Here is a 20,431-nt window from a genome sequence, read left to right as displayed (position 1 = left end):
GATGTATGTGTTTAAATGTTGATTAGCAAAAAAAAAAAAACTTTAACAATCTGTGCACTATGGAAAATATACCGTAATTGTGCAGCCCTTTATAATATGACTGTAAAAAAAAACCCAAAAAACAGCTGAGTAAGCAAACATCCTTTGTATTGTATCGACAGCGCCATCCAGCCCTGACCCCGCCCAAACCTGGCAGACACATGCAGACAAAGAGGAAGCATGCACCCTCATTTCCTGTTTGCACTACAAACAGCAGCATGTAAATCCTGAGAGTCTCAGTGTTTACTCAAGGAAAATACAGGATAAGGAGCACACAGCACAAAGCCCTGATAAGAGAGGAAACATCACCTTATTGTCCTACATAACAGACACGTGGAAAGACAGACAGTGACTTAATTAGCAACATGGGAACAACACACAGTGTGCTTACAACCACACAGATTTCACATTTCATCTGTGATCTATAATAAAAGCCCTTTTTTCATTAACAGAAATCAAACATGAGAACAAATTTCAATCTGCATGTGGTTTTTGAATATTAATACCAGAGGTGGGACTGAGTCATGGCACTCGAGTCACAAGTCAAGACAGGTATGCCCCAAAGTCAAGTTCTACATCAAGACCTACAAGTCCCGAGCACAGACTGTAAAAATAATGGACGAAGCTGCCGTGACATCAGCCACTGGTTCATGGACTCCCATTTTGAAGCCAGCTTGAAGAAGTTTGGTATTTTGGCCATCGCCATCTTGCTTTTTTGGAGCCAGAAATGACCATATTTGGGCGAGATGGCTGGCGCTGTGAATCTGACGCAGATGTCTAGGGCACTATCGGCAGACGGCCCCTCACTCAAAGTGGCCCACTACTGTGTAACTTTAACCCTTACTAAAATGTAACCGGGTGAGTTATACAAAAATTCACACACTGTATGGTCGTCATGAAGAGGGAAACTAGCTAAAGAGATCAAAACCGTTTTTTTGTGCCAGACTGTAAACATGTTTACTTCTGCTGTAAAGTTGGGCATTTTAACATGGGGGTCTGTGGGGACTGACTGGCTTCAGGTGCCAGCCTCAAGTGGCCATTTGAGGAACTGCAGTTCTTGGCACTTTGGAGTTAGCTTCATTTTTTAGCCAAGTTCCAAGTGCTAAACTTTATGCTTTGAGTCCTAAACAAGTCATAACGCGCCCTTCACCCAATGTCATGCCATTTTCACAACAGAGAAATATCATGAATGCTTTTTAAAATGTGTTCTTATTTGTTAAAACAAGTTTGTTGGAAGAAGTTGCATCTCTGTCTGTAATTTTTGACCCGCATGTTTGGCATACTGCAATTTGTTTTTTGTTGATCGACGCATAGTTTTTCTAGGCAAACAAAATTAACAATAATTTGGTATCATTTTTTACAACTGGCACTAAGTAACATAACATTAGCTCTTCAAGGTTCTCTCCTGCAACCTGATTGGATGCTGTCAGACAACAAAGTGGATCTGGGGAATTAACTGTCAAATTGCTGGGAATGAATATTAATGTTAGCTGATTCAGGAAATGAAGGGAAATGAATTGATCCGTGGCACACTTTATAAATAAGATAATCTTGGAGAATATTTTGGACCCAAAGTTTTTATTCTAGGTTAACACCTGACAAACATCTTGCATCCAAGAGAATTATCTCACTCTTTCGGAGAAAGACTGGCAAACCAAAGCTCATTAATTGGATTAGAGAGTTATCTATGATTCCAATTTTGGAAAAGATGAAATATGCCATTAGAGGGAAACAATAAGCTTTTGAAATAATTTGGGGTCCTTTCCTACAATATATGGAGAATGTTGATTGAGAAGTATTGTGATGAAGTAGTAGTGTACCTCTGCAGTTGTCTGAATCATTTAAAATCCTATTAATACTTGATTGTATCAGTATGTTCCATGTGAATTATGTCTTTAAATTTGAAACAAGGCACAAACAATGAAAGCATGACATGACTATAACAATAGGGGACCCCCTTTGGAAAACAGAGGAACCTCTTTTTTGTTTATCTTATCATGTATAATTTATCATTATTATTTTTGTTGTTTGCATTTTGTAGTCTTTAAATTGTCTGACATGTAAGGGAAGGACAATAATCTGTGTGCTTTCAATATCCTTCTGGATGAGAACACAGTTGCTTCCCAGTTCTTATAAGGTATTTGAAAATTAATAAAGAAAAAAAAGATCTCTGGGCTCAGGGAAAAGTATCAAGTATTGTCTCAAGTCACTGGTGTTAAAGTCCAAGCTGAGTTGCCAGTATTTATTTATTACTTTTTTAAAAATTTTGTCCAGTCGAGTCTGAAGTTATCAAATTTGTGACTCAAGTCATTGGACTCGAGTCCACATCTCTGATTAATACATAGAGCAGTTAAAAACCTGGACTGAGGGGGTGACAATGAAACCCAAGCACAGCTAATCAAACACCAGCTACCTCTGAACTTCTACAAATAAAGTATGACTAGTCCATACCCATTGAGTGCACAGATGCCCACGTACAGTTTCACATGGGGTGTGTTTGGGATACAGGTCATAGGAAATTGCAGATTAAATAGTCAGCTGAACCCATTAAGAAGAGCAATGTATTCAGACAGAGTATTTTTGTGAATTTGATGACTATTGCAGCCACAGCGATTGGTTGCATTTTAGCCATTTATAAGCATTTTTCTGTTGTTATAGCGCCACCCAGTTGCCAATTAGAGTTAAAGTTCTCCAGTCACCTTGAGGTGTCCTGTTCTATATATCTACCAAGTTTAGTAAAAATCGATATGGCGGTTAGGCCTAGATAAGAAATTAGCTCTCTAGCACCCCCATTTTGTTTGATGGGGTCAATAATGGAGGGGTCCCCTCAGATTATGTGTGGTCATATGCCTACAAAGTTGCGTGGTGATCGGTGAAACCCTTGAGATGTTATACACCTTTATGTGATGAGCCACACCCTCCACAATATTCATTGCCTTATAGAAGCTCAGTTTTAGTAAGTTTTCCAACTTTTGCTAAGAGGGAACTTTAGATAGGTTTCTACCGTTTTTTTCCCCTGTTAAAGGGGTTTTTTGGGGAGTTTTTCCTTATCCGCTGCGAGGGTCATAAGGACAGAGGGATGTCGTATGCTGTAAAGCCCTGTGAGGCAAATTCTGATTTGTGATATTGGGCTTTATAAATAAAATTGATTGAATAAAATTGAGATATTGGTCCCTAGATTATGTTCACCGAGTTTCATGCAGATCGGTCAAACTTCCTAGGAAGAGATCAATTTTATGTGTTCAAAATTCAAAATGGCGGAAAATCTATATAACCAAAAGTTATGGGTTCTTGAGGCTAATTTGTTCCTCACGAGGAGAGGCATCTCTGTGCAGAGTTTCATGTCTCTACAACATACGGGGCATGAGATATGCCCATTCAAAGTTTTTTTCAATCGGTTGCTATAGCGCCCCCTTTGGCCAATTGATGTAATATTGCTTCATTCGCATCCTCCCATGACCCTCTACCACTGTGCCAAATTTCACATGGACTGACCAAGTCAGTGAGGAGAAAAAGTGGAACAGACACACAGACACACCCACAGACAGAGTTTTTGTCATTCTATAGTAAGATGTTGCTGGGGAAAAAAGTCTTTTCACCAGGGGTAAAGTATCAAGTGCAAGTTATCTCTCAAGTCACTGGTGTTAAAATCCAAACCAAGCTGTTATTTATTTACAAGTCGAGTCTGAAGTCATCAAATTTGTGACTCAAGTCTGACTTGGACTCGAGTCCCCATCTCTGATTAATACATAAAGCAGTAAAAAACCTGGACTTAGGGGGTCACAGTGAAGCCAAAGCACGGCTAATCTCACACCAGCTGCTTCTGAACTTCTAGAAATAAAGTGTGATTACAATATTTCAGAGAAAAGGCAGAATACAGAGCAAATTAAATTACATATAAAAATCAAAGAATAGCTTATGATTGGCCTCTAAGGTAAAAACAAAAGTTCAATCATTGCATTTCTCTGAACGTACTCGGCTAAATAAACCCATTAATAAACAACTGAAACCACTTCCTTTGTTTACCACTTCCTCACCTGATCTCCCTGAAACTTTGATCAGCATTAAAGAAGATATTCTATCTTAGAAAACAAGGAGTGAAATGAACATGTCTAATTAGTCCCTGAGAGAGAAACATGTCACACTTACTCTCCTAATTGTTTCATGATATTAATTACACATCTCCTGCAGGCTGTGCAGCCACCGTTTCTTTTTCATGTCATACATAATTCATCAAATACACAGACCTGAACTAATTTCTTAGCATGAAATATTCTTATTGACCAATTCCTGCTTGGCGTTTCATGTCTGCAGCTGATTTCTTTAAACGTGTGTCTGGGCTTTGCTTTCAGTGCTTACTCATTGTTATTGGGGAAAAGATTAATGCACATGTATCTGAATGATTTATTGCACAGGAGAGAATCAAAAAGTGCAGCATTACAATACAGTCTTTGCCTTTGCTCCTTAACTGTAACACAAGTGTCCAAAGTAATCATGTATCGTGGTTGGAGTGATGAGACCAGAACAGAACGTGACATTACCTCGGGGCTCTTGCGGTTCTGCATGATTTGCTTATCAGAGTCCTTACTGGCAAAGTATCTGGTGCATCCTCGGTTCAGGTACTGCAACGGAGAAAAATCAGCTTAAAAAACATTTAAACACAATCAGTGTTTTGATAAATTAAATTCAGACACAGTGTAAATGCATTTCACTGGTGGCGACAAACCTGCTGGGGATATTTGTATTGATTTCCATCGTCTAAAAGATTTACTTTGTTGTCTTCCTAATATTGCTCCACAGCTGACTAGTGGTGAATCACGTGAAGTAATTGCCTCTGTTGATGTGGGTGTCACCTCGGGGACCTGATATAATGACACTATGATAAACATCTTAAGGAACAGCTTGAGCTGCTTGTTGTTCTGGTAAGTGTTGTTTTGTCGAGCATGTGGAGGAAAATAAAGGCTGCGGTAAACACCTTTATGCTCTCTGACTTCGCCCCCGCTGAGCTGATAATTGCATTCAGAAGGGAAAGAAGTCAATTGAGAAATATTTTGTCACTGAGGGGGATTTTGATTTCACATGGGAGGACATCTTGACATGATGAAAAGATAAGCTTCTGTGACATCTAGTGGGCTTCCTCAGAACTACCAACCTACGTGCACTCCAAAATACTATTAAATGCAATTTAACTACATTAAAAGCAGCTTTTAAAATAATTTCTGTCTCTTCCAAAAACAGGACCACAACTTCTCACCTTCATTTCACTTTGGAGTGTCACAGCTGAAATTCTCTTGGGTCACAAAACAGTAGAGGTCTACAGAGACGCCATTATGTCTATCTGTAACTGTTCAACCAATATAATAATATCTGTATTTGTATTTGGATAGAGGACTGAAAGTGGCCATGGTTTATACCGTAAGTCACGTTAAATCAGGCAGATGTTGTATTTTCTAACCTAAAACTAGTTGGATGCATCTGTTGTGCTTTCATCTAGTTGCTTTATTAAAGGCGTATAATACATTAAGAAAAACATTTCCACTTCCTCATACTGTACTTTCCATCGATCTATATTTATTTTCTACTAAACTAAGTTTTATGAACTGTCTGTCCCCACCACATGGAATACCATTTAAGTCAATATTGAATAAATACATGAATAAATATGGCCATGAAATAAATCCTTGAAAAAAAGGAAATAAATATACAATCACATAAATAAATGTAAATATAAATATTAAAATGAGTCAGTATATTTTAACATATAAATAATGAAGATTTTCAATAAAACTTTATTAGATATTTAAAGGACTACTTCTATTTATTTCAGGGGATTTTATTTCATAATTCCACATTAATTTCCCAGCTCATTTAATTTCCAATTGTTTATATAAACATGAAATATTGGTAGGGTGAATATTAACTGAAATATAAGGTAAAACATCTTCATATATATATATATATATATATATATAATTATTTGGGTAGCTTTTATTGGACAGGACAGATCAAGCGTGACAGGGGAAAAGAGAGGGAATGACGTCCAGGAAAGGGCATGGTCTGGAATGAATCCCGTAGCCATGCCAGCTGCGCTACTGGGCACCCCTATATGTTTTTTTTAAATGGAGGAAATGAACAAACACAGCTAAAGCTGCAGATTCTGACTTTCATTTTGATGTATAATTTGCAGGGATTTGAAAAAAATCCAGCTGCCACACCAGGCTTTTGTCTCGGAACTCCTGCACATGAAGCTTCCTTCTCCACGGTACCTGGGTTTCACTGAGTGATAGCTGGGAAAAGTGAGCTCTCTGCCTGCTGTGCACTGACTCAGTGGGGGCAACAAAATGTAGCGACGAGTTCATCAATAATGTGTGATAAATGAGATAGCTAGTTAGTGAAGTTGTTCTGTGTTGTTCTATGTTGCAAATAGAATGGACATATTCATCTTGTGGCCATCCACAATGATATGAACAGCTTAAAGAAACAATGCACAAACATGTTAATCATGGCTTTTTTCCAAATAATGAGCAATTTTGGTAGAATAATTATCTGTTTCCATCACATTATTTGAGCTTTCCCAAGTAACATATTCGGATTCAGGTACATCTGTACAATACAGTGGTCAATAACATGTGTTCTGCTTCTAAAAAACATTGGCACTGCAGACTCTGGGGACTGTCTAAGCCCACTGACCCTGAAGCTGTCTGGAGAGTCCAGGTGCAGCTTCTTCTTTATGTCCTCAGATGCTCCAGCACACAGCCTGTAGAAGATGTGGTAGTTCCTCTCGTCGTTACTCTGCATGCAAATCCTCGACTTCTCCAGCAAGTAATGTGAGACAAATCCACCCACGACTGCATTCTGGTAACGCAAGAGAAGATCCAGATCTTAAAAGTCATGTTTCACACACATCAAAGTATAGAGGAGCCTCGAATGTAATCAGTGACCATCTGGTACCTTCTCATTGAAATGGATTTCCACAAACTTCCCAAAGCGACTGCTGTTGTTATTTCGGACTGTCTTTGCATTTCCAAAGGCCTCCAGGAGGGGATTTGCTGAGATTTGAATACAGAAAAACAATCAGGATCACCTTGCCTCCATTTGGTACATACTGTACTGACAGTTAGTTACTCATTTATTACCTTCTACAATTCTCTCGTCAATATCTTGCCCACTTCCATATGTTGTGGTGAGATATCTACAGGACGGAGATGAAATAAGGAAGACATTAACCATGATAAATAGATTTTAAAAAGTAAGACAGAAACACCAAAACCCAAATCACTGTTCTCACATTATAAAGACAATAACTTCCCTTTGCGAAGAAGCTACATTTTTGCTACTTAAATTGGCAATTAGATCCAGTTCAGTGTTGTTTTACTATCTCTACAGTTTATCACTTTTCATTAGATATTTGAAAAGGTATGAGCAGTTAAAAGGTCAAGTCAATTGTGAAATATTTTGGTTTGGACCACTTTATATCCTGTGAAGGGAGGATGAATATGGGATGCAGGATGATACTCATACCTGAGAACAAACTTGGTGTTTTCGGTCTTTCCAGCACCGGATTCACCAGAAACTATGATAGACTGGCTCATCTTGAGAACCTTCATGTCCCTGTAGGCTTTGTCGGCTAAAAGAAGAAGACACATTCTCCTTAAAAAAGTAACACCAAAGCTCTTAGTACCTATCAGTACCAGTACAATATCAGTAATGTGTTTCAAATACAACTCTTTTACTCCTTAAGTGCTGTGATATTACTTAAGTTTGTAGTTCTGTACATTTCCCCTTTATTTAACAGGGATTTTATTCCTCTCAATTGTTATTGAAAAACATTCAAATATACAAACATTGCAGACGTGTACTCATCATAATCCTACAAATAAACAAGAGCATGAATTTAAATGAATAAAAATTAAATAATAATAAAAACAGAATTGGGAACTTCAGCATATTCAAATTATAATAAGAACATATGTTATTCTGCTTTAAAGAGCTCCCTGTACAGATTGACAGATTTGTATTTTTTTTTTCTTAATTTTAAGAGTCTTAAATATTCTTTAAATTAGCATTAAAATCCAGTGAAATTACGATACAATACGATACGATACGATAAGAAATACTTGATCGTGCCCGTAGGGAAATTTGTCTTGGACTCAGGAGCATTGCTGCCTTACAATAATAGTCCAGAGGAAATGAAAAGCATATACCATAAAAAAAAAACACATAAAAACACTACTACATAACAGTTTTGCACATCAGCCACTCATATATTGCACATAATACCAGAACCAGCACATTTATGTATCTGAAATTAACCATGTATGATCAATAAGTTTACAATAAATTCATGTCACACTTGTTATATTCAAAATGTATGCTGACACTGACATTTTTAACCAACAAATAATATTTTATTCAAGTCCAAAGACCAATTAAATGTAGGCTATACAATGGTCAAATAAAAGCCTTAAAGATTTTGGTTCAGTATTGCAAAAATTACATTTGTTTCCAACAATTAAGAATTTGGATCATACTGGTAATACAGGACTGTCATGGTTATAGCAATACCCTACAAAAATGTTGTTTCTTAGCAGTGATAAGAAGGTGTGAGCTTTCACCTATAGCATAGACATGAGGTGGCAGAGTTCCCAGTGACTTCCCCCGGTACGACTTGATGGCATCAGGACCGTAAAGTTTGGGGATGTCATAGTAAGGATTCACAGCTATCAAGATATTGGCCACATAAGTCTGTAAGAGATATGAAAACATCTATGATTAGAGTCGCTGTATTTAGAGACAGTCAATAACCAGCTAAAATACACATGAATTATTGAATAATGAGAGACAACAGAGGCAAAAACGAGACACACCTTAACTTGTTTCCCTGTCTTGCTTTCCCTATCTACCAGCTGTTTCTCATTTCCTAAGTGAGAGACTGGGATCAGGATTGGGTTTGCCAGTCTGACTCTGTGACCCTTCTCTAGCTTCCCTCCCCTCTTTACCACCTGGTGCTTTCCCCCCAGGGAAACAAGGAAAGGGATCCTCTCTCCTGCTGTCTCCCAGCTTGTCACTGTATCTCCTGATGCAGCTGGATAGAAGTGACTTTAAAGGGACAGTTCACCCCAAAATCAAAAACACATATTTATCCTCTTACCTGTAGTGCTATTTAACTGTCTCGATTGTTTTGGTGTGAGTTGCTGAGTGTTGGAGATATCAGCCAAAGAGATGTCTGCATTCTCTTTAATATAACGGAACTAGGGGCGTCGGTGGATTAGCGGATAAAGCAGGTGCCCCATGTACAAGGCTGTTGCCGCAGCAGCCCGGGTTCAGCTCCGGCCCGTGGCCCTTTGCTGCATGTCATTCTGGCTCAAAGCGCCAAAAATACATTTGAAAAACTCAACAGCAATGTCTCTTTCCAGAGATCTTGACCCAGTTATTCCAGATAATCCACAGACAGACAGTTTCTTATAAGAACTATTTTTTTCAACCCACCTTTACACACCAACAAAATCAATTTGCAGAAGGAATTGTGCATCTACTGCTAGCTTACCTAGCACCACTGAGCTAGCTAATGTTACAGCTCAGCTGAGGAGGATGCCATTAATGTTTACATCTCATGCCGTCACAAGCATGAGCCTCTCATTCAAGAGTAGATGCACGCTTCCTTCTGCACAATGATAGCAGGTGTAGTTCAGTAGAAAGAAAATAGTTCCTACATGAAACTGCTTACAACAAAGTCTGTGGATTATCTTGAGCAACCAGGTCATGATTTCTGGAAAGAGACATTGCTGTTGAGTTTTTTGAAAATGTATTTTGAATTTCAAAAAAAGTCATTCCTATATTTCATGTAGGTACTATTTTCTTCCTACCAAACTTCACCCGCCAACCATATCACTGCGCAGAATAAAGCGTGCATCTACTGCTAGCTCACCTAGAACCACGGAACTAGCTAACGTTACAGCCTGTTGTCCATGAGTAGATGCACGCTGAGCTTAATATGCTCACATCTGTGGATTATCTTGAGTAACTGGGTCATGATTTCTGGAAAGAGACATTGCTGTTGAATTTTTCAAACATATATTTTTGGTGCTTTGAGCACCACAAGCTGAGTGCCATCTAGTTCCACTATACTCGAGAGAAGGCATACATCTCTACGGCTGATATCTCCAACACTCAGCAACTCACATCAAAACCACCCAGATCGATAAATAGCTCAGAGGATAACAGCAATAATATGTAATTTTAATTTGAGGGTGAACTGTGCCTTTAAGCTACTGCAAGAGCACTTGTGCAGAAACGTGTGCTAATATGCAGACAAGTATAGATGGAGAAGAAAACATACATAGATGTGGTCTTTATTGTACCGCACTCTGACGTTGTTCAGAAGAGTGGCCTCATTCAAGTACATAAGGGAACCTGAAAATAGAGGACACAAACAACAAACAAGACAAATAAAATAAAGCTATTCATTAAATGTGTTAAGATTAACAACATGATTGTAAAAGCCACATGTGTTGACTTACAGTTGTCATCTACATGTTTGTTGACATCATCCTCTGCTGGGAAGACTTGGCTCATCAGAGCAAGAAAAGTCTGCAACGAAAACAGTTTCCATTATTACAACATTCACATGATGTAATTTCCAGAAGAGACAGACATGCAACAGGTGGCACTGTCTCTATTCATCCCTCTATATTTATCTTTGATATGACACAAAACAAGTGTTTATAAGCATCCCAAAAAAATAAAAAGCGTGGGGGGAATATTAGGCGTAATAACAAAGCTAAGCAAGAATGCATAAACATGAATCATTCATCATGGTTAAAGATCACAGTAATGATGTTTGGTGCGACATGTTCCCAGGCTGAATTAGTTACTGATATTCTCACTCTATTGTTTAAGAGTCTGAGTTAATGGAAATAAACTCAATGGAACAAGCCGACTGTGAGAGAAACAAGGAGAGACATGGCAGGATAATGAATAATTTGGTGGGAGAGCAACCGGATCCGAACACCTGAGTGAGTAAGTGAGTGTATGCTGTGTGTGTATGTGTGTGTGTGTGTGTGGTTGAGACAAGATGACGGCAGGGCTCTGTGCTGATCTTGTGGGTCAGGGTGTGCACTGCGCCTTTAAGAAGGTAAGACCACGTGGCGTGATTACAGCAGAACTATAACTGTGTCTGACCATTCCCTGTACAATATATATTTCAATAATAAACACTCTTTTGCTCCATTTACAAGTTCATTACACTCCCTATATCAATACCACTGCTTGTGTGTGTGTGTGTGTGTGTGTGTGTGTGTGTGTGTGTGTGAGTGTGCCCCAGTCTGTGCTGTGATGCATGGTTTATTACCGCAAACAGGCTGTAAGCATAAACAGAATCTGCTTTGTGTGCATGCTTCAGTACTTTGGCTCAATCTGGACAGCCACAACAATAATAACCATGTGAGAAATGTCTAACCGATAAAATTGACAAAGAAGAAGAGGCGGCCGTGCTGAGGGCTGTGCACTGAGCTGAGCCCCTAATGAGCTCCACACAGCAGTAAAAAAAAAAAAAAAGAAAAAAAAAAAGAGACACTCAATGGGCCTTTCATTCCCTCACTGAATGGGACAGGAGTTTCCGCCTTGCAATAAAGTGATCATGATCATTCAAAGTTCACATGTATGCAAAATGAGATTCACTGCAAACTACCCCAGATCAGTGTAGCAGAACATAAAAATATTTATGCATTTATGCAGAGTCTTAATACACTCATTTCCAATGCGACTTCGATTCAGAGGGTCTCTGGTATCTGGTGACATCTTGACATTAAAATAAAGTTCAGTGTCAATTATGATTCCCTCAGACAAATTTTAAAGTGATTCTCAAAATAGCTGAGGTATTGCAGTGCAAACACAAGGTTTTCTGACAACTTTACTAGTATTACAGTACTTTAACTGGCTGTTCTTGCGCACTCACAAGCTCTCTCACAAGCCAGTAATTCGTGTATAACCCACATAATTTGGAAGGCTGTAATCACATCAGAAATACTTTACTGATCTCCGAGAGGAAATTGTGATTAGCTACAGTCGCTCCCATGTGACGAACAGGGAATTATAATAAGTAAGAATAAAAGTATGAAATAGAAGTATGTAGAAAAAGAGTATTATAATAACATGGAAATAAAAATGTGTATTATGTTACAATACATACCACTAGTACTTAAAATATTAAGAATAAAAAAATTAATATATGATATACTTTTTTGTGCTGAGTCTGTAATGAAGTAGTATCAAGAGATAAAGCCTGTGAAAAGAGGCAAGTTGGGGTTGTGGATGGGTCAAACAAACGAAGGACTTTCACCCAGGAGACCAGTGTTCGGGACTGGGTAAAAACAAATGAACTTTGAGACACGTTGTCACCATGTCCTTTTTCTTAAAGATTTTTTTAGGGCATTTTTGCCTTTAATTGATAGGACAGTCAAGCATGAAAGGGGGGAGAGAGAGGGAGTGACATGCAGCAAAGGGCCACAGGCTGGAGTTGAGCCCAGGCCGCTGCGGCAACAGCCTTGTATATGGGGCGCCAGCTCTATCCACAAAGCCACCAACGCCCCACCATGTCCTTTTTCTAAGCCATATCTATCTAACTTTACACTAGCTACTAAACTTTACTCTAACTAAGTAACTTTACTTTAGGTAACGTCATTCATAGGTTGTTAATTCGTTAGATATCATACGGATCATTGTATGAGGTTACGATGACTTTAACAAGGATAGACATTTTTGGAATGCAACGAATTTATACTGAACATGACTTTTTTTTTTTTACCAGAAAGGCATAAAAATTTTCAGAATAAAAGATCAAAAGTAACATAATCAAACTTAGTTTGGCAAAGTCGCCTTCATGTATGCAGCTCCATGTGAAATCTTTGGCAAAGGGATTTAAAGTTGCACTCATTATTTCCTCTAGGCCGTTTCAAAGTAGAACGCTGCTTGGGCCACATTTTCCTGACCGAACCCGACCTGAGTCCGAGACAGTTATAACCAGGCCCGGCCTGACCCTGACAGACTTTCTGATTTTTGAGTCCAAACCCGACCCGAGCCCAATGCAGTTTGTTGCCTGACATAGTTATTGTTATAGACAGTGTGTAAATGACCATCAAAAGACTGCTGTTACACACATTCAAAAAACACCGCTCTCACAGCAGCACAGCACAGCACTGTACACACACTCAATTGGAGAGGAGCCTGTGTTGCGTTTTGGCGTTGTCACGTAAATAACAAATTGCAGCACTTGAATAGGCCATAGCACAACACAGCAGCATGTTAAGTGGGCCGAATCCAAACCGAACCCGGGGAAAGCTTCTGATTTGTTATCCGGACCCAGCCCGATCCGTCGGGCTCTGACGGGTCCCGTCAGGCTTGAGTCGGGTATCCACACTCTGTTTCAAAGCACTGTTGCAGAAATTATGTTTGCCATCATTAATGTCAGGGTGTATTTTAGCTTGATTTTTGTATGGTTTATAGTTGCCCATTGTCTTGTTTGTCTTATGGTTTGCTTATGGCATTCATCAATTTACTTTTTAGTTTTTCTTCATAATAATGTCATTTTATGTTTTATATTGTTCACTTTTGTGTTGCATATTTGATGATGTATTTTTGTTCTATGTAATCTATGTTGCTGCCTGTCGATAGATTTAATCTGGCTGAATAAAGGTTAAAACAATTAAAAAAAGAAAATTAAAAGACTGTTCTTCTAGAGGACATTTTGAACCTTGCAGCTAATAATGATAGCATTCCAAAGTAGGTGTTCCAGTACCGGGGCCCTGGCTCACTTTAACAAGTCAAAATGTCTGAGGCTAGAATGGTCTGTAGCGGTGGTGAAGCATTAGGCGAAACCAACGCAGAGGCAACTGCTCTAGTCCATGCCTGTTGTAAACATCAGAGGCCTGCTTGCTGGGGACACGTGATGGCTCAGGTGTAACAGGTGGCCTTTACCTCCTAATGAGCAGCTCTCCCTCTAGGCAACACTATCAGTGCACCTGCTGCTGCACTCTTTATTTATTCATGCCTCTGTACATGTGGTCTCTCGTGTTTCTCACATTTTACACATTGTTGTGCTGACGCCTCTCTAATCGCACCTTAGACAGATGGCGACAAAACTACAGAAAATACTTCAGTTCTCACACACTGCATCGTAATTCTCCATGAAAGTCTTGTATGAAGTTTATGAATGTGTGTGTTTGTGTATGGTGTGAGCATCCTCCTGGGATTATAACACCTAGTTTATGTGCGCCACTTAATGAATGAGCAATTCTTACATCGACTGAGCCACATGACAGAACAACAAGCCTCTCACACATATCCCCAGCTGGACTTTCTTTGCTTACAAATGGAAAGCCTGTGTATGTGCATGTGCCTGTGTGTGATGACCCACCTTGCCCTTCTGGTTCAGTGGTTCTATGGTGAGCGTGTCGGCTCCTATGTCAACGATCATCCCCAGCTGGAACCCGTCGGCGGGGTGGGGCGCCCACACTGGCTTCCCATCCTCCATGGCTTACCTCTAGTCCAGCACGACGACACAACTAAAAAGACAGAAAGGCAAAGAAAGTAATAAAGGAGAGCGACGTGTGGCTTAAAATGAATATGCAAAGTACAGTATGCAGCTTTGCATTTTGACTAAGGTGCTTCAAACAAAGTGGATTTGCGTCTGAGCCGGTCCCAAGGCCTGCATTGCTACACAATATGCATTTCACCTTTTCTTCACAGCTGACAAACAAAAGTGGATGTCGACACTGCTGATTTAACTACTACGAAAACATTAATCCCCAGTGAGGGCAATTTCTCAGTGTTCCATTTTATTGCTGAGCACCTGATCCTCATTTGCATGGCAGCATTTTCCTACATCCCTTCATACCCCACAGACTCCTTACTAGTATCAAAAATAAGTAATGGTAACACTATGTTTTACTTGACATGGAGACTAATATCAGAGTTTAATGGCTAGGTACGACTGAAAGAAGCTTAAGTGAAACAACACAAAACCAAAAATGAGAATAACTCCATTGTCAAACTGAAATACAGTGTTATTCCTCACGACATGACTGGGACCTGACCCACTGATGCAGTCTGCTTCGCTTTCCTTTAACCTATTATTCTTCCTACTGATATTTTAAGAAAGGATTTTCCACTGGGACACGACTGGAGGGAGTCCTGCAATCTCTTGTGAGGACAACACTATCCTGAGTGACCTGACGTAAACTGCCTGGCCAAAGAATCCAGTTTGGAGCATCTCAGGTCTGTAGGTGCATGTTGGGACTGTGCGGAGTCCAAGCTAAAGCAGGTAATCCTGAGACAATGCTATTAAACTATGACATGTTGTCGTACTTTGTGCGTACTATCTTTTTTGCAACTAACCAATTAACCGGTTATAGAGCTTAAAATTGTGACGGTATTTTTAGTCATCAACCATCTGTGTTTAAGTTGGACGTCAAACTAAAACAGACTCTTTTAAAGGGACGGTTTACCTCAAAATCAAAAATACATATTTTTCCTCTTACCTGTAGTGCCATTTAGCAGTCTGGGTGGTTTTGGTGTGAGTTGCCAAGTGTTGGAGATATGGGCCGTAGAGATGTCTGCCTTCTCTTGAGTATAATGGAACTAAATGGCACTGGGCTTGTGGAGCTCAAAGCACCAAAAAAATACATTTGATAAACTCAACAGCAATGTCTCTTTCCAGAAATCATGACCCAGTCACTCAAGATAATCCACAGACCTTGTTGTGAGCAGTTTCATGTAGGAACTATTTTCTTTCTATCGAACTTCACAGACCAACCGTATCAATTTGCAGAAGGTAGCGTGCATCTACTGCTAGCTTACCTAGCACCACTGGGCTTGCTAATGCTACAGCACAGTTGAGGAGGACGCCATGAATGTTTACATCTCGTACTGTCACAAGCACAAGCCTCTCGTTCATGAGTAGATGCACACTTCCTTCTGTGCAATGGTATGATTGGAAGGTGTAGTTCAGTGGAAAGAAAATAGTTCCTACATGAAACACAACATTTTACTGTCTCTTCGAGCACTACAAGCCAAGTGCCATGTAGTTCTATTATATTTGATAGACGGCAGACATCTCTACAGCCCATATCTCCAACACCAAAACAATCTAGATTGGTAAATATTACTACAGGTAAGAGGATATTTAAACTGTATATTAAAATTGTACAACTTTATTCTGTAGCTGACAGCAGCAGTTGGACCTTAAAGGCGCAGAGTACAAAGTGAATAATTTCTGTCCTAATCTTGCCCACAATATCCAAGCATCTTTGATCAAATGTGAAAGCTTGTATTTTCACATGCGTGTGATTAATGGTTCTTAATCCTATAACCACAGAGTTCTTCAAAGCAAAAGTGCTGACGTTATGCTTGATATCCCATTAGCCTCAAGGATTGAGGTCAAATGTCAGACAGAATAGGTGCTGGAAAGTGCTGATGCAGCCTTCAGCAGCAAGACTCAAAGTTCAGCAGGTGCATCGGCTCAGCCTAATGGCGGATCCAACCGAGGGAAAGACGAGAGATGGTAGTGACTATCTCTATTGCTTTTCTACCCTTGTTTTGGATCTAGATGACGCTGGATCACAAATGACATTGCATTATTCAACATTTTAACTGAACATCATATTCCTTTGTGTTGCATCATAACTTCCATACAAGAGCAGTCAACCATTTCTTTCTTACTAAACAAATGATAGGCCCTTGCATGATAGTGCTTAATAACCACAATCAGGCTTTTACAGCTTCTTTATCAAGCACACGTCACGTCTGGTCAACACACTTACATTTGGCTTTTCTCACTATAAGCTATGGAAACTTCCAGGCACTCACTCACTCTGAGGACTTTGTAACGTAAGGCTCAGATGTTAAACCCTTTAAAATTAAGATATAAGCTACAGTAGCTCATATCACTGCACATCCTGTTGCAAACCATGAGACTGAATGTCCTTTAAGATTCTGAGAATGTCTGCGAACCTGTGCTAAGAAGTGGTAGGCCTACTGTAAGTATGAATGAACGAAAGCCTAGTTTGCACCCAAGGTAAAGCAGGGCCGAATGTTATCACTGCTTCCACTGAAAGTGAATGTAACATGAGACACACGGCGTGCCGTTATCTTTATTATTAGATAATAACCTTTGTTTTCAATAGATGTCTTTGCCCCGGGTGGGAAAACAGCCGAGTAGGAGGAGGATTTTACACATCAAGGGGCCGACCCACCGTCAAGGCCAAAACTAGAACAAAAAACTCAAACAGTGCACTGAGAGGCAAAGTTATAAATGAAGTTATAAATAAATAAGTATGATACTAGAAAGTTCTTGAACCAACGTATCGTCTTCACATTGGCAGGATGCAAGCTACAATCACTTAAGGCTGCAACAAGTGAAAAGGACCTGTCTGTAACTTTAGGAACTGTTTGTACAATAAATGGAGGCCATATCCATATTTGCAGTGGTGATAATTTGATTATTAAGCTCTAAAAAACATCCAAACATAAGCAGGAGTGCAAGAAAATCACACCATAAGGAGGGAGGATAAAGATTACTTTCCCAGTCTGTTATCTCGAACCTTCAAGTGTGAGATCAAGGCTAGGGGGATCTTCAAGACTGATGACTGATAACCACAAAGCTTTCCCACAGTGCAAGTTTAATTATAGCACGTCCACAAAGGAAATACGCTCAGTTCAAGAAAACCTAAATGTCTATACATATCTTGCTATGACTGACAATTCGTGCTTACCACCTTTGTCAGACACTAAGAGCAGTCTACGTCGGTCTGCCGCAAACACCACACACAACACATCTGTCTTTGTAATACAGCACTGCTCAATGCATCAAGAGCTTTGAAATTATCATGCTACTTTCAATGCAAACCTCCAAACAGTCTGGTATATCACTCACGGAGAGATGTCCTTGAGCCTAAAAGTCTACACCACTGACTCCTCTCAACAAAACAGACACCGGCCCATCATGAGTAACTTTGACTCTGCAGCCCTAAATCCTCTTAGTATCTGACCCTAATCCAGACCATGAGGTGAAACGCTTCAAGTGACACCTAAGCCTCACAAATAAAAGTCTGTGATCAGTTGTTGTGAGACGAATCAGAAGGGAAGCAAGGAGACACAGGAGAAGGAGAAATAAACGTGCACACAAATGAATGGACTCTGGCTCAGAGCAAAAGCAGGACACACAAACACGCCTCTTGTTTCCTGCCTCTTGTTTCCTGTTCTCTACTATAGGCAAAAACGGACATGGAGAATTCTTTGGAAGTAGACAACAGGGAAACAGGATGAAGACACATGTAGAGACAGATCACACTTTCAAAGGTGCATCTTTAAAAAACATGGACAACATAGAGTTTTGGTTTAAGAGGGATTTAAAGTGGCTGAGGGGTGGCAGCATGACACAAATGAAAGAATTAAGAAGAATAGACAGTCAAATAAAATAGGTTCAAGACAACCTCATAATTAAATGGATTTAAATATATCAGCACCATCTGTAGCCTAAGTTACACTGAGCTCCTTATGAATAAACCATTATGACTACTTCAGGTGTTTGTAGGCAAACTCACACTGTACTAATGCAGGCAATGCTTGTTAATAATTACACAATATTATAGCTAGTTATCAAACGCAATACACTACAACAACTGCACAAACTCCATCTATGTACCTGTGAAGACAAATATATAAATATATAATATAAAACACCTCAGGCTGTTTCTGACTCTGACTATCAGCTATAAAAGTGTAAAAGTCAGACACACACTTACGTTCAGGGGGTTAAATTTAGTATCAGGACGACAGGAAAGAGTTTTAAGTCCCTCATACGGATGTGTAGTTGTAGCAGTAGTCCAGCTCTCTCACTCTTCTCCTCGGGACAGGACAGTACAGGACAGGACAGGACAGGACGGACGGAGCAGCGGGCTGTCTGGATGACAGGCTGTGCTCGGTGCTCCGGTGAGCCCAGGTGACGTCACTCCGACTGTACACTGCTGAAGGTGCGTTGAAGTGCTGCTCGGAAGATCCTGTGTCAGGTCGTTTTCACTGGCTGTGTTTTCACACCATGCAAATCCAAGTGTGCCGTGGGATTTTGTGATAACCTCGCATTATTACTGCAATATTCAACTGAGCCTAAACAAAAAGTTATGAATGAAATTTTAATTCATTTTTTTGAATTCAACTGTCTTTCTTTTAAATCACCCATTTCTTAATAAAGAGGCAAACTCTACGTAAAATATGTAATTTAATTTAATTTAATTTAAAAAAAACTTGATTTTCAATTTCCCCTTTGAATTGATGTGTTATTGGTGCTTTGATGTAATTTTAAAACATTTAAGAAATGTGAGGACTTTACATGAGGACTTTACATTAGGACGTCTTGTTTGAGGACATTGGGACTTTATTTTGGTCAGACTGTCTCCACAAACAAAAGGACATCCCTTGCTTGGAGTATGGCACAAAGAAAACTGATGAAGAGGTTTTAAAACAATAAATCACAGACTTTTATATTAATTTCAATATTTGTAATTTCGTTTTTACACACGAACGTTCAGACATTGAAATAAACAGTTTTATTCTTTATTACACACAGTGATTATTGAAAATAAACCCAACATCCACATATGAGGACATCTTTTTTTTCTTCTAAAACTACTTCCTGTTCAAAGACAGTTTTTATTTATTTATTTATTTATACCATTAGATCCTACTGATCCCAAACACCTCAGAGACAATAAAAATGTGTACCAAACAGAAGCTGAGGTCTCAGGAGGATACAGCCACATGTCCTTTATGCTTTGTAAATTCATTTTCAATAGGTATCATTATGAGGAATATTTCATTTTACTGCCCACAGTCATGTAATACACTGTATTAGTCTTTTTGAGCAGATACCTACACTACTTCACCAGCTGCAATGAAAAGACAGCAAATGTTGCCTTGAAAGTCATGAATATTTCAGAGGCAGGTAATCTAAAACTTTTGGGGGGGATTTTTGAAGGAGACATCCAATCCACCATTGAAAGCCGCCACTGGGTTTGTAAATCTAATTAGGATATCTGATACTCCTGCACTGGACCGTATCTGATTACTGACACTAGATGACAGCATGTAAACACTAACATGACATTTTTTTTTGTTGTTCGCAAGTTAAAAGTCCAAGTTGGTATTTGCGTGGCGTCATAAATAATGCACGACAAAGACAAGCACCACTTGATATCAAACTGTGACATGTTTTATTTTGGGGATGCTACAGTACATCCTACTCTCCAAAGAAAGAATTGTACAGATATGACCACCATCCATTCACCATCCATTTTGTTTATTTTAAAGTCATCTTTATCACACTGGTCAAGACAAACAA

The 20,431-nt window shown here is 39.3% G+C and overlaps 1 protein-coding gene across 2 annotated transcripts in view; it reads right to left on the bottom strand.

Annotated features, from left to right (window-relative positions):
- Window positions 1-19,032, bottom strand: part of myo6b (myosin VIb) — a 61,209-nt gene extending 42,177 nt beyond the window's left edge. For both annotated transcript variants that reach the window (XM_078175075.1, XM_078175076.1), the window contains exons 1-10: window positions 18,840-19,032; window positions 14,453-14,600; window positions 10,560-10,629; window positions 10,379-10,452; window positions 8,655-8,784; window positions 7,561-7,666; window positions 7,176-7,231; window positions 6,991-7,088; window positions 6,730-6,894; window positions 4,581-4,661 (exon numbers count right to left, since the gene is read on the bottom strand). In XM_078175075.1, coding sequence (XP_078031201.1) covers window positions 4,581-4,661; window positions 6,730-6,894; window positions 6,991-7,088; window positions 7,176-7,231; window positions 7,561-7,666; window positions 8,655-8,784; window positions 10,379-10,452; window positions 10,560-10,629; window positions 14,453-14,569 — 897 coding nt within the window. In that variant the 5' untranslated portion in view covers window positions 14,570-14,600; window positions 18,840-19,032. The remainder of the gene's footprint in view (window positions 1-4,580; window positions 4,662-6,729; window positions 6,895-6,990; window positions 7,089-7,175; window positions 7,232-7,560; window positions 7,667-8,654; window positions 8,785-10,378; window positions 10,453-10,559; window positions 10,630-14,452; window positions 14,601-18,839) is intronic.
- Between the last annotated feature and the right edge of the window lie 1,399 nt (window positions 19,033-20,431).

The sequence above is a fragment of the Epinephelus lanceolatus genome, chromosome 15 (assembly GCF_041903045.1).
Source record: "Epinephelus lanceolatus isolate andai-2023 chromosome 15, ASM4190304v1, whole genome shotgun sequence".
Taxonomy (NCBI): Eukaryota; Metazoa; Chordata; class Actinopteri; order Perciformes; family Serranidae; genus Epinephelus; species Epinephelus lanceolatus.
Note: the sequence above shows the minus strand (reverse complement) of the source record. Positions and strands in the feature narration are given on the sequence as shown.